Below are 18,930 nucleotides of genomic sequence, written 5' to 3'. Positions count from 1 at the left end.
GATTCCATAGGGTCACAAAGAGTCTGACATGACTGAGCAACTTTCACTTTCAAATTGAACCTAGCAACACATAAAAAGAATTACACATCATGACCAAGTGGGTTTTATCCCACTAATGCAAAGCTGTTTAACATCTGAAAATCAATTACTGTATGACATAATTATCAACAGAATAAAAAATAACACATGATCATCTCAATAACATAGAAAAAGAATCTGATAAAATTCAACACCCTTTCAAAACAAAAATGTTCAACAAACCCGAAGTAGGAAGGAACTTCCTCAACATCATAAATGGCATATACAAACATATCCATAGTTAAAACAATATTTAATGGAGAAAGACTAGACACATTCCCATTGAGACCAAGAACAAGACAAAATCGTCAATTCTTATCATTTCTATTCAACATGTATTGGGGGTTCTAGACAGAACAAGTAGTCCAAAAAATAAATAAAAGGGATACTAATTGTAAAGGAAGAAATAAAACTTTCTATTTGTGCATGACAGGAATTCATTATACCAACAGTAACAACTAGTAAACAGATTTATCAAGGCTGCAGAATATAACAATATAAAAAAAAATCTACTTACTAGCAAGAAAAAAAAAAACCTGAAAAATTAAATTAAGAAAATAATCTCAACCCAAAGAATACAAGAACACTAATCCAAAGAGACAGATGCACCTCTGTGTTCACTGCAGGATTATTTACAATAACCAAAATATGGAAACATCTTAGATGTCCATCAACGGATAAATGGATAAAGATGTGCTGTGATACATGGACTATTACTCTCCTCAGCCATAAAAAAGAATGACATCTTACCATTTGCCACAACATGGATGGACCTCGACAGTGTTATGCTAAGTGAAATAAGTCAAAGAGAGACGAATGTCACATGATTTCACTCACACACAGACTTTTAAAAAAGAACAAAATAAAACAAAAACTGATAGATACAGGTAACAGACTAGTGAGGGAAGGGAGTTGGGGTGAGTGTGAAATGAGTGAAGGGGCTCAGCTGTATGCTGACGGGTGGTAACTAGGTTTGCAGTAGTGAACAGATTACAATGTACATGGACATCAAATTATAACTGGCTCTGTAAGTTTCAACATGTGCACCTGAAACTTATAAAGAGACAATAATTCTACCCAGCATAGCATAAAAAAGTAAAATACTTAGGAATGAATTAACGAAAGATGTATAAGAGGTATACTGAAAACTACAAAACACTGTTCAAAGAAATTAAGGACACTCTAAATAAATGGAAAGACTACCAATGTTCACAGATGGAAACACTTGTGTTAAGATGAAAATGGGAGTTCCCATAATGGAAATTCCCAAAGTGATCTACAGATTCAAAGCAATCCCTATAAAATCCCAGCTGGCCTCTGTTGAAGCTGAAAAACTGATCCTAAAATTCAAATGAAAATAAACCCTTAATGGCCAAAAGAAGATTTAAAAAAAAGAACAAGGAATATTCACACTTCCTAATTTAAAAAACTACCCGAGAGCTGTAGTAAGCAAGACAGTGTGATACAGCCTAAGGTGGACACACAGAGAGCCCAGAGACGAACCCTCACATCCACGGTCTACTCATTTTCAACACGGCTATGTAGCCTTTCAAGGGAAAAAAAAGTAAATGGTGGTAGGAAAGTGGACAGACAATGCAAAGGAATGAGGCTGGACTCCCACCTCACAAAAATGAACACAGAATGCATCACACTTTAACATAAGAACCAAAGGTACAAACTCAGGAGTAAACATGTACACATCTTCACGACCCCGTATTTGGACACGGTTTCTTAATATACAACACAAAAGCACAAGCGACACAAGGGAAAAAAGATAAAATGGGGTTTATCAAGACACTTTCAAGAAAGGAAAAAGACAATCCACAGAAGAGTAGAAAATATTTTCAAATATATTATTTCAAATACCATATGTCAGATAAGAAACTTTCTAGTATATATTTAAAAACTTAAAATTAATAATAAAAAATAAATAACCCAATTAAAAACTGGGCAAAGAACCGGAATTGACATTTCTCCAAGGAAGATATACAAATGGCCAACAAGCACTTGAAAAAATGCTTAAAATCATCAGTTATCAGGGAAATGCAAACCACTTCACACCCACTAGGATGTACGTTAGAATCAAACATCATACAGTAACAGGTGGATCGCTGGTGAGGATGTGTAGAAATCAGAATCCTAATAGACTACTTGTGGGGATGTAAAATGGGAGCAGCACACTGGAAAAGAGCCTGACAGTTTCCAAAAAGTTTAAACATGCAGTTAGCATTTGACTTAGCAATTCCACTCCTGGAGTATATACACCCAAGAGAAATGAAAACGTGTACATGCAAAAAACTTTACACAAATGTTCACAGCAATATGGGTACTAATCAAAAGATACAAACAACCAAAATGTCCATCAACTGATAGATAAAATGCTCTATAGCCATACAATGGGACATTATTTAGACATAAGAGGAGAAGTGCCCATGTTACCACAGGGATGAAAATATTTAATGCTAAGTATAAGACACTAGAGAGAGAAAAAACCACCTGTAGTTTGATTCTGTTTGTATGAAATATTCAGAATAGGCAAATCCATGAACAGAAAGTAAACTAGTGGTTGCCTGACTGGGAGAGTGGGAGTGGGCAAATATGAATGGGAGGTTTCTAAAATCATGTTGATGGTTAGAAAACTCTGAATATACTAAAAATCAGTGAATCTGTAAGCTTCAAATACATCAATTTTATGGTATGAGAACTGTATCTCAATAAAGCTGTTAATGGGGGTAAGCTAATGACATCCGAGCAGCAGAGGCCAAGGACACTGCTGCTGCTGCTAAGTTGCTGCAGTCGTGTCCGACTCTGTGCGACCCCATAGACAGCAGCCCACTAGGCTCCCCCGTCCCTGGGATTCTCCAGGCAAGAACACTGGAGTGGGTTGCCATTTCCTTCTCCAATGCATGAAAGTGAAAAGTGAAAGTGAAGTCACTCAGTCGTGTCCAACCCTTAGCGACCCCATGGACTGCAGCCTACCAGGGTCCCCCGTCCCTGGGATTCTCCAGGCAAGAGTACTGGAGTAGGATGCCATTGCCTTCTCCGAGGACACTGTTAAACACCCTATCATACACTGGACAGCCCCTAATAACAAAGGGTTATCTAACCCAATTGCTGATAATGCAGTTCTTTCTTATAGGGGCTGTCCTCTGAACTGCAGAAGTATCAAGCAGCACACCGCCACCACAGTGACAATCAAGTCTCCAGACACCGCAAAATGCCCCCTGGTGGCCTAATTCCCTCCCGTCCCACCTTGTGAAGCAGTGCTCGAGACGAAGGGGACTTTCCAAACTTTTTTTAAAACAACAGGTGAAGTTCTACAATAGAAATAAAGATCAACAAATCTGGTTACATTAAATTTTAGCTTCTCTATATTAAAAAGAAAAAAATCTTCTGAGAAAAGCAAACACAAGAAAATATTTAACACTGCCTAATGCTGGTGAGGAAATAGTGAACCTTTCACACACCTTTGCTACTGGCAATACAAACTGATGTTTACAGCCTTATAGAAATCAGTATATCAGTGTTTACCAAGAATAACAGAATGTTCATACCTTTTACCCATTAACTTATTCTGAGAATTTATGGGGGGAAAAATCCTAAGTAAAAACTATGCGTACAAAGACTTTTTTTTTTAACAGCAAAGTTCAATAACTAGAGGTATGATTTTAATAAAAGACTATGCTGTTATGAAAAAGAAGAAATCAAAGACTACACAATAAAACATGAAGTCCCTGTGAAATTGCTAGGTGGAAAAACAAAATTTTTATGGTCAAAATTACTATAGCTACATATATACATCACAAATAAATTCACAGGGAAAAAAATTTGGAAAGGAATTACATGAAAATTGCTCTTAAATTGTGCATTCACAGTTTAAAATGCTGGAGACATTTTTAAAACACTTTTCTACAACTGTATTATATCCTAAGCTAACTTCAAAGGCTAATCTTTTATTTCCATGGTACCTGTCGTGGATTATTTTTTTAGTCTTGGAATTTTACAAATTAAAACAATTGTAATTGTTCATCATCCTTAACCTCTTTGAAATCCTTCAAGAGTTAAAAAGAGTCCTGCATCCCTGGAGGGGCTTCCCTGGTGGCTCAGAGGTAAAGAATCCACCTGCCAATGCAGGGGACACAGATTTGATCCCTGATCTGGGAGATCCCACATGCCTGGGAGCAACTAAGCCCAGAGCCACGACTACTGAGCCTGTGCCTGGGAGCCACAACCATTAAGCCCGAGCACCCCAGGGCCTGCGTTCCGCAGCAAAAGAAGCCACAACAACGAAGAGTCTGAGCACTGCAAGGGAGAGCAGCCCCCGACCCCCTACAGCGAGAGAAAAGCCCATGCAGCAAGGAAGACTCAGCACAGTCAAAAATAAGTACTTTTTAAAAAAAGTTTATTAAATAAAAAAAATGCAGCCCTTGCTAAAAATCAGGACTCACTGCTGATTAGAAATATGCAAATTTTTAAAATGTCCCTTTGAGTAATCACAAATATATGCAGCCAAAATGATTTGAGAAGAATTTCCCATACTTGTACACTTTTAAAAAAAATATACTAAGTTCTGACAACTTAAACTCAAATTTCTGCATTGTAATTCAAACATCAAAAACATATGGTAAACATTCCTGCTGTGTGCTTAAAAATTAACACTAAAGATATATGTCACGGGTTCCTGTACAGGTCAACGCATCCTCAATGCCTTCTTTAAAAATGCAATTTCTAAGATTTATAAAGTATCAACAAATGCTTAATACCTTTATGATGGTAATTTGGGATCAGTACTGAAGGGATTTTTGTTTTAAGTCTATGCCTCTTATGAAAACTGAGAAAGCCAGGGAAAGCTCACTGACAGCTTTAAGAGGAACAGATTCTGAAAGGACTGCTGTATTCAGTACTCGCTGTAAGACAGTTACACACATGCGCTTTATTACTAACACTGCCGACATTTCATCTCTTCTTTCTTCTTCGTCAACCTTGCCAAAATGAGTAAAAGAAGCACTTTGGCAAATGCTAATTTAAATAACCTACAGAAACCACTGTTAGGCACTGCTCCATGTTTTCATACAAATCAATCACTCAAAAAAAATAAGACAACAGGAGAAAAATCGACAGCAATACCATAACGATCAAATAAAGTATACTACAGACATTAAAAGAACTATAAGGTCTTTTGGTTTGTTTTTTTTTTTAATGCAAATGATACTTTCTTACTGATCAGGCACTATAGGTATCTTTCTAGAAGTGGGGATGTGACCAGCTGACAAGGAGACTGGGTGCACAGCGGCAGGAAGAGAGTGCAGAAGTTCTGCGAGCCAGCCTCAGCCACTCCCCTCTAGATATTATGAGTCGTGCCTTTTGTTTATGAACCTGCTGCCGAAGGAAGAAAGGGTCAATCGGTATACCTACCACTGACCTTTCTGAATAACTTATTATTCATAATTATGCTAAGTTGCAAATAATTACCGGTCAACTAAGTAAAGTGATGAGGTTTAACTAAAAATATTTAGCTCTTCTAATAAAGTCTCTTCCTTATCCATTCAACTTTCAAAAACTGTTTACACAAGAGTTTTAGATCTTAATAAGAAGCAACACTTGGAAATAGAAGTATAACTTATTTTCTATTAACTTCTAATTTTCTAATTATCTTTCTAATATAAAACCACATCTATTTCCTAATTTTAAAAAGCAGAAGGATGACTCTTCATGGGAAAACCAGCTAAACCTATCTTTATTAAAATGTAGCCTGTTAGTTAAAATAGTGCCTAGATTTTATTGTTCCACTAACAATTACCCATGCTCTAACTTTAAAAGCAAGCATACAAATTTAAAAATCCACAATCACACTATAAAGTAATAGATAACTAATCGTGAAACAGTTAAATATAGACCTTTGGTGACAATATGTCAAATTTATTAATAAAATTCCACTAGAAAAGTATACCCATTAAAAACAATAACCTTTTAGTGTTCTTATAAGCCCCTTACTCAGTAAATTTCAGACTGACATTTCCTTTGACACTACTTATAGTACATGCATATAATTTCAGTTCATCTATTATTAAGCTAAGGTGCACACCATTACTTGAATAGAGAAAATCTCTTTCTATAATAAAGTGAGTAAAAAGACTACAGCAAAACTGAATAAAGACCAAATTTTACCTTTTCTGTATTGTAATACAGAGATTTCAAAGTAGTAAACAAGGGCGGGCAGCCTTTACTGAAGTTAACCCTCAGGAACTTATCCATTAGTTCTCTAAATTTTTCACCTAGGAATAAAAGTGTACTTTGTTAAACTTCAATTGATGGAAACAGCTCTCAAAGTTATTTTATAAATAAAAATAAAACTTCTTCAGCAACAACAATTCCCCTATCCAACGTTTAAACCCAAAAAGTTAGCATTGCTTGTTTGTTACTGCCAAAGAGTGTAACACCAAATATCTCAGTTGGCACGTTTATTTCCCCTAGATATAGGTTCAAAATATCTTCAAGTAACATCTCAAAAGACCAGCAAGCAAAATAACTAGGCAGTTTTGAGGAAGAGTAACCTACTATGCAGTCTGCTGCTGCTGCTAACTCCCTTCCGTCGTGTCCGACTCTGTGTGACCCCAGAGACAGCATCCCACCAGGCTCCCCGTCCCTATGACTCTCCAGGCAAGAACACTGGAGTGGGTTGCCATTTCCTCCTCCAATGCATGAAAGTGAAAAGTGAAAGTGAAGTCGCTCAGTCGTGTCTGACTCCTATCGACCCCATGGACTGTAGCCTACCAGGCTCCTCCGTCCATGGGATTTGCCAGGCAAGAGTACTGGAGTCTACCTTTCCTAATCTCACTGACCAGCACAGGCTCAACCCTACTATCTGACATCTCAGAAGGCACTCTGCAAACTTTAGAAAAGGGTTCTACCGTGACCAGCACCGTATGCAAGTAGTAGTCAAAATACCTTCTTAAACACTAACATATTTACAAATGTCTTCCAGATCAACTAATGCTTTACTCCATCATTCGTCCCACAATCATCTATCAAGCACCTACTATGTGCCAGGCACTGTTTCAAGTATCCAAGATATAGCTGTGATTAAAACAAAAAAAATTTTTTTAATTCTGCCCTCATAGAACTTATTAACATTCTAGTGGGCGAGATGGATAATTAAGTAAAATAACAAACATAAGACATCAGTGTCCTGGGGCATGCTAACATTAGAATTAAATAAATACCCCATTTGTAACATTAAGTAAATACATCTCCTATTATTGCTAAACCCTTACCAAAAAGTTTCAGTATCACTTTTTAAAAGCAGAAAGAACTGAAAAACAAAATTAATTTTAAATATGAAGGCTCTAACTTTTTGACAGTAAGGGTTAACAATTGTAAGAGCATGGATCTGGCCATGCAAAAGAAAAAAATATATAGGTCATGAATGGTTTAAGCTAATGTAAGACTACTGAAATGAATTTTCCTAATGCTTCTTTATGAAATCATGACATTTTACCAAAATACTCAACAACCCAAGTGGTTTTTATCTGCTGTGACTAACACTGTTGAACAAAACATGCATACTCAACATATTACGGATGTTATAAAAATTAAGAGAAATTCAAATTTTATTGGATTACAAATTTATCTAACATAAAAACAGGTTCAAGATTTGTTACTTATAAAGGCTGTTGTCAGATGATCTCTAATCTTTGTAACAGAGGAAGTACTGGAAAGATTTATCTCTGAAACTATTTTTGATTTTAAGGAAGTAATGATATATATTTAACCCAGAGTAAAATTTTGTGCAATCTTCATAACCCTGTGCAGTCTTGATAACCTTGAAGTGCTGGGCTGGATGAAGCACAAGCTGGAATCAAGATTGCCGGGAGAAATAACAATAACCTCAGATATGCAGATGACACCACCCTTATGGCAGAAAGTGAAGAGGAACTAGAGAGCTCTTGATGGAAGTCAAAGAAGAGAGTGAAAAAGTTGGCTTAAAACTCAACATTCAGAAAACGAAGATCATGGCATCTGGTCCCATCACTTCATGGCAAATAGATGGGCAAACAATGGAAACAGTGACAGCCTTTTTTTTTGGGCTCCAAAATCACTGCAGATGGTGACTGCAGCCATGACACTTGCTCACAGAAAAGCTATGACCAACCTAGACAGCATATTAAAAAGCAGAGACATTACTTTGCCAACAAAGGTCCGTCTAGTCAAAACTATGGTTTTTCCAGTAGTCATGTACGGATGTGAGAGCTGGACTATAAAGAAAGCTGAGCGCTGAAGAATTGATGCTTTCGAACTGTGGTGCTGGAGAAGACTCTTCAGAATCCCTTGGACTGCAAGGAGATCCAACCCGTTCATCCTAAAGGAGATCAGTCCTGAATATTCCTTGGAAGGATTGATGCTGAAGCTGAAACTCTAATACTTTGGCCACCTGATGCGAAGAACCGACTCCTTGGAAAAGACCCTGATGCTGGGAAAGATTGAAGGCAGGAGGAGAAAGGGATGACAGAGGATGACATGGCTGGATGGAATCACCGACTCGATAGACATGAGTTTGAGCAAGCTCCGAGAGCTGGTGATGGACAGGGAAGCCTGGGGTGCTACAGTCCATGGGCTCGCAAAGAGTCAGACACAACTGAGCGACTGAACGGAACTGATGACCTGGGATTTTCAAAAGATTATATACAAAGTATGCCAAAACTACAGAAAATATCACTTTGGGTTGGATATACATGATTATTTCCTCAAAAATAAAAACTAGTTTTAGAAATCAAATCTTTCCAGCACTTGCTCTGATATAAAACAAAGGTTAACAATATTGTGCTAGGCAGTCAGAGATCCTATTGCTTACTTCCTGTGTGACATTATCCACTCAAAGATGAGGATACAACCACCAGCCTCAAGAGTACTCTTTCAAGGCTCACATGAGATGAAAAGTATAGAGTGTAAGCACACAGTAACCACTCAATAAATGCTGTGTACCATCACACGCATTGACATTTAACAGCTGTTGAATTTCTAAAGTCAGAAGTGTTCCCACATGCACTATTATCGACTGAGACAATAGGCATTTTATCTTCATGTCAGAGGCTACTCTAAAAACTCTTCAAATCTCAACCTATTCAGAGGATACTAGCAAGATCTCATTTAAAAAACAAGGCATTCCTTTCTCAAGTACCCACTAAAACCTCTTCTCCCATTAAATTGTTATTCCAGCTGTGCAAAAGGTCTTCTGTACTGATACAGGACTGAACTCCAGACAGAGTCCAGTGAAAAGGAAAACAAGGTACAGAGCAACCTATGCTCCTTTTGTACAAAAGGGAGAGGAAAAAGGAAAATTACACATAAGCCCTCACACACGTACTTTTGCTTGCATACACACAATTTATTTCTGGACGAGTACACCATCTACTAGTCATAATGGCTGTCTCTGGGGAAGCAACTCTGGTGGCCAGAAGACAGAGACATGCAGAAGGCCTTTCAGTTGAAGCCCGTTTTGACCCTTTTATTGGGAACTATATGAACACAGTGTTTAAACCAGAAGCCTATACTGCTACTCAACTGCCCAGTCACACACTATATCCCCAAATTACTATTTACCCATCTCATAAATGTATTTTTTTATATTAAGAAAAACTTATTCACAAACTTATTCACAAAAATAACTTCCCTTCTTCCTAATTACTAGGACTCCCATAGGCTTTCCTTTAGAGGCGGAAAAAAAAAACTATCAATTATTATGTGCCTATTTAGAACTGCAGCTTGTAAAACAAGTTTTCTATCTTCAGAGACGCTATGCTAATTCTTCATTAGATGTAGCAGATTCACATAAAAATTGATATTCCCCAAAACCACCACTAAAATAGTGAACAAAAGCAAGATCAGACAGTATCTGATAACCTGGAAATTTATTCTAAATAATGGTGCATGTTCTCACTACAAAACAGAAACGATAATCATGTGACCTAATGGAGGTATCAGCTAACACTACAGTGGTAATATTGGAATATATAAATGTATATTATATCAATACCTCATACACCTTAACATACGATATGTCAATTATATCTCAATAAAAAACAAAACTAATCCAATGAAACAAAAATAAAATAGGAGCAAAATGTGATGAGCATTCTCTGTTTAATACTCTGGATCATCTCCTTCCCTCTTTCTCCCTCCTTGGCCAGTGAAGACTAATACATCACGATGAATTAAACTAGGTATTTTGAAAAGCTCTGTTTTCATAGCACTTTTCAGGCTGTTGGAGAATCTCCTCAGGACTTTGGCTGTGTTCACTAATCTGTTGGTAATAAATCTTTTTACTTAAAAACCAGAAAGCCTTTTTCAAAACTTGTATCTTCAAGTCCCATCACATTTCTAGGAAAACATCTTACTGCCTTTGGTGATGCTGAGATACCTTTCTTATGACACATAAAAATATTTCTAAGCAGGCAAAAAAACTTCATGAAGTAGTCACCTGTTGCACAGGTTCAATTAAGTAGCTGCATAATTTTATATATGGTCCCCAGAGCTTTGTAAACACATGTTTATGTTAGAACCTCACATGATGGTTGCTGACCCTGAAGCCCAAGCCCTCAAGAGCCCTCAACTAAGGCCGTGCTTGTAAAAAGACCCCTTTAGCATTTCAAACACAGAACATCCTAAAGGGTCCAGAATCATTCCATTTTAACCTAGATCACATTTTACAGTCAAAGCTGGCTCCAGGCTATCTTTCAGTAAAAATCTATTTCCTACCTTATACACAAAAGGCCACCCACGGTATGACTCCAATTACACAAAATGTCCAAAACAGGCAAGTCCACAGGCACGGAAAGTTAGACCGCGGCTGCCTGGTGCAGGGGCGAGAGCTGGGAGTGACTGCTAACGGGTATGAGTTTTCTTATTGGAGTGATGACCATTTCCTGAAACCAGAGAGTAATGATGGGTGTGCAACTCCCTGGGGATACTAAAACACTGAGCTGCACACTTTAAAAAGTGAATTTTATGGTATGTGAGCTACATTTCGACAAGTTGCTTTACTGTTTTTTGTTGTTTTTTTTTTTTTTAAAGAAGATACAGAAATGTGAGTCCAAGCATTTTCCAGAAAACACTTTTTTACTAGGGAAATGCTCCTCCAAGCTCAGTACATTCCACCTTGGAAACTCACAATGTATCTACTGGAAGTTCCAGGAAATCCTGCAGAAACCTGACTGCTACATTTAACCAAGTTTCCCAAATTCACCTGACTGAAAAATATCTCAGTACATTGGCACTCTCCCCACCAAGCCTATTAATATCCACTTGGACTTAATGTTCCCTTGAAAACATTAGCAAATTTGCCTAGTTCACAAAGTCAAAACAAAACAGAGAATCAGAGAAATACTATTCATCATTTATGTAACTGAGAGGCACTATTTATTTTTAAATAAACTTGTATCTACTGTCTAATCCAATACATTTCTAAGAGGTATTGCATATATTTTTAAAGTCAGTCTACTAAAAAGCTCTTAATTTCCATTAACTTTTTGATAAAAGGAAAACAACGCAATTATTTAAACAAACATTTCCATTGTAAATGAGAAAATGCCTAAGAAAATACATTCCCTAATGTAAAAAAGTTAAAAATAAATTAAAAAAAAAAAAATCACACACAAAAAAGAAAACACTTTCCCTCCTCACCTATGCTTAGGATAGAGATTTTTAAGTCACATTAGCTTTCTAAGGTCTGACTTGTTTCAAAAGACAAGCCAGAAGTCTTAATAAATAATTCATTATCTAAAGCACTTGCAACTAAAAAAAAAAAGATGACTTTCAGAAAAAGGCACATGATACCTTCTAAAACTCTCAGGTCCTCAAATCCTGCACAGTGTTGGTATTTCTATTAAAATTGGTAACCAAGTATTAGTCAACCAGTCATACATGCATCTACTATATGATATGTACTCAGCTCTATATACAGAGGTAAGAAATGAACCCTCTCCTCGTACTTAAAACTTAGATTTACGTGTTTTTAAAGCAGGCAAGGAGAACTGGATGGATTTCTATTTTATTGGCACCTTTAAAGAACTGTGTAGACAAATCAGATGTATACAGCCTGCATTACCAAAGAACACGTTAAATTTGTGATGGTTAGTTTTGGTTTTTTAAAAAACATATGCAAGACAGCAGAAGTTTTTTAAAAAACTATATGCAAGACAGCAAAAGAGACACAGATGTAAAGAACAGACTTTTGGACTATGTGGGAAAAGGCAAGGGCGGGATGGTTTGTGAGAACAGCATTGAAACATGTATATTACCATATGTCAAACAGTCGACTAGGGCAAGTTCAATGCATAAAGCAGGACACTCAAAGCTGGTGCTCTGGGACAACCCAGAGGGATGGGCTGGGAAGGGAGGTAAGTTCAAGATGGGGGGACACATGTGTACCCATGGCTGACTCATGTCAATGTAGGGCAAAAACCACCACAACACTGTAATTAGCTTCCAATTAAAATAAAAAAATTAATTGGAAAAAAAAGCGTCAAAAAAAAAAATGATGGAAATAATCTAAAGCAACTTCTAGAGGGAAATATTTCAAAAAAATTTTTTTTCCTGGAATACAGATGTGTTCAATGAGATCTGTATGTTGTATCGTGTTAAACTGTAAATAATGTGATTTTGATTTATGCTGTGTTAGCAATAATTTTAAAAGGAAGCTGGAGCAAAAAAAGAAAAAGGCACATAAAATCATCAATGAAGTCATTAACTATCTCAAGAGCTAATATACTCTCTACCTCTTATAAGCTCAATAGCAAATGAATTCAGCTACACACTACAATTTAGATCAAGGTCATGAATACACTATTGTTCAATAAAAACAAATCATAAGAGTATATACCACAGTGCTCCAAATTACCTAAAGTACAAAATGGGATTTTCTGTTTTTATTTCTAGGGATACAAAATACATGGTTCTACAAAAATGATAAAAAGCTAAATTCAGGAATGTGGTCAACTCTGAGGAGAGGGCCCTGCACAGGATTGATGACATTCTTAAACACTGTGGCAGGAACAAAGAATTCACAACTCTCTGAATTTATGTCCTAAAAAAGAAAATCTAGAACTTCAAAACTTTTACCACTTAAATCACAATACCTCACATATAATTTTTCATCAGTTCTATGGAATTTAATTTACCTTCTAAATATGGTTTTTAGTTTTTAAAGTCACATAAGAAAAACCATTTTATATAGATAACTTCTGACACTTAAAATCAACATAAAGCTAAACCAACATAAATACTCTTAACAACATATATATAACAAATTAATAACTGATGACTCCCACCCCTAAGACTGGTGTGCTCTCTTCCAGAAACAAGTTTTTAAAATGTGATTGGCGTTGAGTAATTTGAACAAGTAATGATTAGTGTTACAAAAGATATCCTAATATTACCTGGGGCAAGATTCAAAGGTAATCTTCTAGGTGAAATTGCTCTGGGGTGCTGCTTACTAATGTCTTCATAAATTTGAAGTCTCTCTTCTAAAGTGCCTATTATCAGTAAATATGTGTGAGATTCAAAGCATCAGAACTATTATCTATGATAAAAACTTTAAAACTTTAAACTTTTATCTAGGATAAAAACTAATAAACTTTAAAAAAAGTATGTTATAAATTAAAAATCTCATGATCAATATTAAAACTTCTCTTTTTGTAGGAATCACATTAAAAACTCGGTGGTAGTGAAATAATATAACCAGTAAATGATCATTTTAAATTCAAAGTCAGAGAAATCCAAAACCTGTCACAACAGATTCTACATCCAACTCAAATCATATACACACAACACTCACAGAAGCAACATACCCCTCTTACATTCCTGCATGCACAATCCACAGAAAAAAAAATGTTCCTTTAGAACATACCTTACATAAATCCTCTAACCTAATATAACCCATATAAATCCAACAGAAGTCTATAGCACCTAGAGATAAGCTTAAAGAAGCAACAGTTTTAGGGTTATGACTGCAATATCTTAAAAGATAAGAATTAAGTTTCTAGGGTCGCTTTGACACTTAAAATCTTCAATGAAACTGTATAATAAAGAACTCCATCAGTTCATGTCCCTGTCCAGGTGCCCAAGAAAAAGTACAGACTTTTGAAAGTGGCAATTACTTCACCCAAGTATTATGATATAAAATGTACTTCTAACAGAAAGTTGTATCTTCCCTCTCAAGACCAACCTAATTTTATAGTACCAAACACAATATCTATAAGTAAACTAAAGTAACAATCTGAAGAATAGGTTCTAGGTCTAGTTTATTACTCTAAAATACTATCCTGCATAATCTACAGAAAGATTATTTAATATGAGCAATAAGATATTTACAGCAAATATCAAGAAAAAGCAAACAAACTCGTTTTTAAACTATAAGGTTCTAGGTGGATTTTAATTCAGACCACACATACGTAATTATTTTAAGAATAACCGTTGGTGCGAGCAGTCAAGGTATCTCCACAGTAAATGTAGTGTTCAGTACCAAGATTATAAACACAGAACTTTAAAAAGTCAAGTCTGGTTTTATTTAGACTCCTTCCTTCCTCCAATAGTATGTTTCGGAGCTCCAAAGTGGTTGAATTTTTGAAAGTGGGATATGAGAAAAATTATTCTCACACTCTGTTAATGATCTGGGAACTTCAGGAAATATTAAGGATCCTTATACTAATATTTACAAGAAGGTTATTGTAAAATTCTAAAATGCAGTTCTCATATTTATGCCTAATCCTGGGAAATGAAACAAGCTGTGAGTACAAAAACAAATTTCCCACTAGCTCAGATAAAACAAGTCTTATAAACGTAGTTAAATCAAGACCAACCCACTTCAATGTCCTTTGTGAAGTCACATGTTGGAGCTCCAGAACTTACCATGGGGGAGAAAAGGTTCTAAGGAATAATAATGGAATTAGTTTCATAATCAATGTATTTTATAGTGAGCATGGATCCTGGCAAATGGAACACAATACATTCATTTTACTAAAACAGTTATTAATGAATGTCAGTACCTGGTAGTTTAAAGAAAAATCAGTTATCTCACACTTCTAACCTTCCGACACGACTTTGTCCCTTTTTTTTAAAAAGAGATTACTAATCTAACCAATATTTTAATTTTCATTTTTTTCTCAAAAACAATTACGTAAGGAAATGTTTTAGTAATTTGTGATATTACATTTTAAATACAAACACGAAACTTGGATTTAAGCATACAGGTAATTAGGATAACTAAAAATAAATTTTTTCTCAAATTTCTTCCTACTGTAAATATGGATAGGTACCTATTTACCATATTTTTTGGATTTAAAAATTTTGCTATTTCAATACCTTTGAGTTTCATAATTATTTCATACTAGTTTCATAATTATTTCAGCCAAATACTTACCTGTGAGTAAATATAATTTTGGCAGTACTAACTGCTCCTAAAAATACTTAATTATGAAAATACTAGGGAAAGTTTAGAATAATATTCTAGATTCTGAAAGAAGTCAAGGTTATCAAATTTCAAAATATGTATTCATATTCGGCACAAATTAGCCTAGTTTGAAAGTAAAACGATAGTTTTTATGCTGATGCAGTGTACAACATACTCTCAACAACCTTGCTTTGGTCCAATTCTTATGCTTAAGAGAATGAGAGTAACAGTCCTCTAATTGTTTAAAAATATTTAATAATTATGGCATTTCCCAGAAAGGGAATGCCCATTTTCTTCCCCACCATTCTAGTCATCTAAATTGGTAATTGACAATTGGGATGAATAAACCTAAAATTATCTGTAAGTGTTTATCACTGAAATATTTTAAATATCTGAATTCATTTTCACTCCCATGTTTAACCTGCAGCTTTCCCAAATGGAAAAATAAATGCTAATGTTAAAAATATACATCCTCAAATATGACTATAACTTTATATTTTACTACTTTTTTTACTATACTTCAAACACTAGTTAAGAGAAGGTAGGAGAAAAATCATTACATACTAAGTTGCAGAGCTTTTTCCAAGCCTTCATAATAACACCAATTTTCTGCATTCCGATCAATCAAGTTTTTGAATACTTCACTCGCTTCTTTTAATCGCCCCACTTTCAACAGCATTTCCCCTAAAATTAAGTTTAAACGTCACATTCATTTTACTTAAACATTAAATACCTTTCTGAGCCCAGAGGTTTTCACTAACCATTATTAGTATAGTAGATATTTATGAAAGACAGAATTTTGTGTGCTTCCCTTCAGGGTTTGTTGCCATTGTAGTTTAAATAACTAAAGATTAATTCAGAGTTTGCCTTCAGAAATGAACCTTCATTTACATATTCTATTAACATTCATTTCTGGCTCCCTCCCACACCCCAAATATGATATTAATTAGTAAAAATTTTTGCTATTTTGTACATTTTTATACACCCTTTAAGATAACTAAAGACACCCTATTTACAGATTGGTAAATAATTCCAATGAAATATCTCTACCTTCCTACTGCAAGATTTTCAATGTACTTTTCCTTACCAATTTTTGTGCTAAACAATTCTCCATTTAATTCTCTTAGTGTCCTTTCCAGGTCACTAAAATCGGAGAAGTTTAACTCACAAAACAATAACACTAAATATTATTTCAGAGCAAGAAACTACACAAAACAAGTTCACCTGAGAGTCATCTCTAACACTCCGTTCCTTTAACTAAGCCATATAAATTGCAAATGGGAATGGGAAAGGGCATCTCAACTTCTCAGATAAAAGCAAATCTAATCAAGACAATGGGGAGAATCTCGAAAAAGAATATACCTCAACTTTCTAACACTAAGCTTTCCCACTTCCTGAAGAATCTGTTTCAAACAACCCTTTGAAATGTCTTCAGTCATACATACTATTTCAGCTTTTATCATCATCATATTATAGTGGTTATTATATGTATTATTTTGCTATTTACATGTATTATATATTACTCAATCTCTGGAATAAGACTAACAGGAGTGGGAGAGCGGTTCAAGGGGGGAGGGGATGTATGTACACCAGTCACCAATTTATGCTTACATACAACAAAAGTAACTATCCTCTAATTTAAAAAAAGATTAACATAACCCTGTATACGAGACAGCAAAAGAGACACTGATGTATAGAACAGTCTTATGGACTCTGTGGGAGAGGGTGGGAAGATTTGGGAGAATGTCATTGAAACATGTGAAATGTCATGTATGAAACGAGATGCCAGTCCAGGTTCAGTGCACGATGCTGGATGCTTGGGGCTGGTGCGCTGGGAAGGCCCAGGGGGATGGTATGGGGAGGTTGGGAGGGAGGAGGGTTCAGGATGGGGAGCATGTGATTTTTTTAAAAAAAATAAAAGAAAAAGAGAAAAAAAAAATAAATAAAGAGACAATGATAATAGTAACTTGAAAAAAAAAAAAAAAGATTAACAGGTATAATTACGAATTTTACCACTTTCTAGCTTTGGAACCCTGAGTAACTTATAAAACTTTCAATTCCCATTTCCTTGCTTGCAAAATATCAACTGTATCAGTCTATTTTTATGATCATCAACTGAAATAATGCACTTAAAATGGTCAACACAGTACTTGATACAAAGTGAATACAAATAAGCATCTTCTACTTAAAACTATAAATAGTATGTCAACTATACTTCAATTTAAGGAAAAGGAAAACAAAAACAACAACAAAAAAAAACCTGTGACTGTGCCCCATTCCTCCGCAGGAGTAGAGGAGAGCAGTTAAAAGGACTCAAAAAATGGCACGAAGGAACCTTAAAAGGATACTGCTAAGTGAAAAAAGCCAATATAAAAAGGCGGCTGCTGCTGCTGCTATGTCGCTTCAGTCGTGTCTGACTCTGTGCGACCCCACAGATGGCAGCCCACTAGGCTCCTCTGTCCCTGGGATTCTCCAGGCAAGAACACTGGAGTGGGTTGCCATTTCCTTCTCCAATTATAAAAAAGCTACGTACTATGATTCCATCTCTAACACATACTGTAAAAGGTACAAGTAAGGAGACAGGAAAAGGATTTTGGATTGCCAAGGGCTGGAGGCAAGGAGAAACAAACAGGTAGAACACAGGATTTTTACGGCAGTGAAACTATCCCGTATGATACTACAATGGTAGATACATGTCATTACACATTTTTTAAACCCTAGAAGGTGTGCAACACCAAGAGTGAACCCAAATACAGACTACAGGCCCGGAGCAGGGAGGAGTCTGCGCGCGTGTGAGGACAGAGGGTGCATGGGAAACCTTTGTGTCTTCCACTCAGTGTCTACGCACCTAGAACTGCTCTAAACAATAAAGTCTATTTAAAGCAAAGCAAACAAACACACAAAGTAAAGGCTCTGAAATCAGAAAGGTATGTTTAGAAATTAACTCCTAAAAGGCTAACCTCTTCTAGCTTCTTCAAATATAAAAAGGGGAAATAACACCCGTGTTAGAAGTGATAAAATATTCCAAGAAATTAAGCCAGTTGAGCAATTACTACTGTGAAAGACTAAATAAATCTTGGCAAGTATTTTTATTAAGCTTTAGAAGTCCTGCAACTATATGAGATTTTAGTTTTAAACTAATTTTTAATTTAAATGGACAGTCTATACAATATTCCTCAGGAAATGGGTAACTGATCAGCAAAGTTAAATATAAAAAAGAAAATGTTTGACTTTGTTGAATAACCCTTTTAACAAACTATTTCTCAGGATTCTGTCTTATTAGCCCATAATAAAAATAAATGAATGTTGCTTTCATGATGATCCCAGTGTCACCATTTACTAATCTCATTTTACTACATATGAAGGTAAGAATTGGGAGAGGAGATGAATATGAAGGCAGTATAACA

The 18,930-nt window shown here is 35.6% G+C and overlaps 1 protein-coding gene across 13 annotated transcripts in view; it reads right to left on the bottom strand.

Annotated features, from left to right (window-relative positions):
* NAA16 (N-alpha-acetyltransferase 16, NatA auxiliary subunit) overlaps positions 1–18,930 on the bottom strand; it is a 64,919-nt gene that overhangs the window by 28,598 nt on the left and 17,391 nt on the right. For 8 of the 13 annotated variants that reach the window (XR_011466270.1, XR_011466271.1, XM_070380232.1 and 5 more), the window contains 3 exons: positions 16,088–16,207; positions 13,512–13,607; positions 6,247–6,353 (listed from right to left, as the gene is read on the bottom strand). Coding sequence is in view for 11 of the 13 variants with exons in the window: in XM_070380232.1 (XP_070236333.1) it covers positions 6,247–6,353; positions 13,512–13,607; positions 16,088–16,207 (323 nt within the window). In the remaining 2 variants the exon portion in view is untranslated. The remainder of the gene's footprint in view (positions 1–6,246; positions 6,354–13,511; positions 13,608–16,087; positions 16,208–18,930) is intronic. The other 5 variants (XM_070380242.1, XM_070380241.1, XM_070380233.1 and 2 more) reach the window with 4 other exon arrangements.

The sequence above is a fragment of the Bos mutus genome, chromosome 12, assembly GCF_027580195.1.
Source record: "Bos mutus isolate GX-2022 chromosome 12, NWIPB_WYAK_1.1, whole genome shotgun sequence".
In the NCBI taxonomy this organism is placed as follows: domain Eukaryota; kingdom Metazoa; phylum Chordata; class Mammalia; order Artiodactyla; family Bovidae; genus Bos; species Bos mutus.
This window is presented reverse-complemented; position numbering and strand designations above follow the sequence as displayed.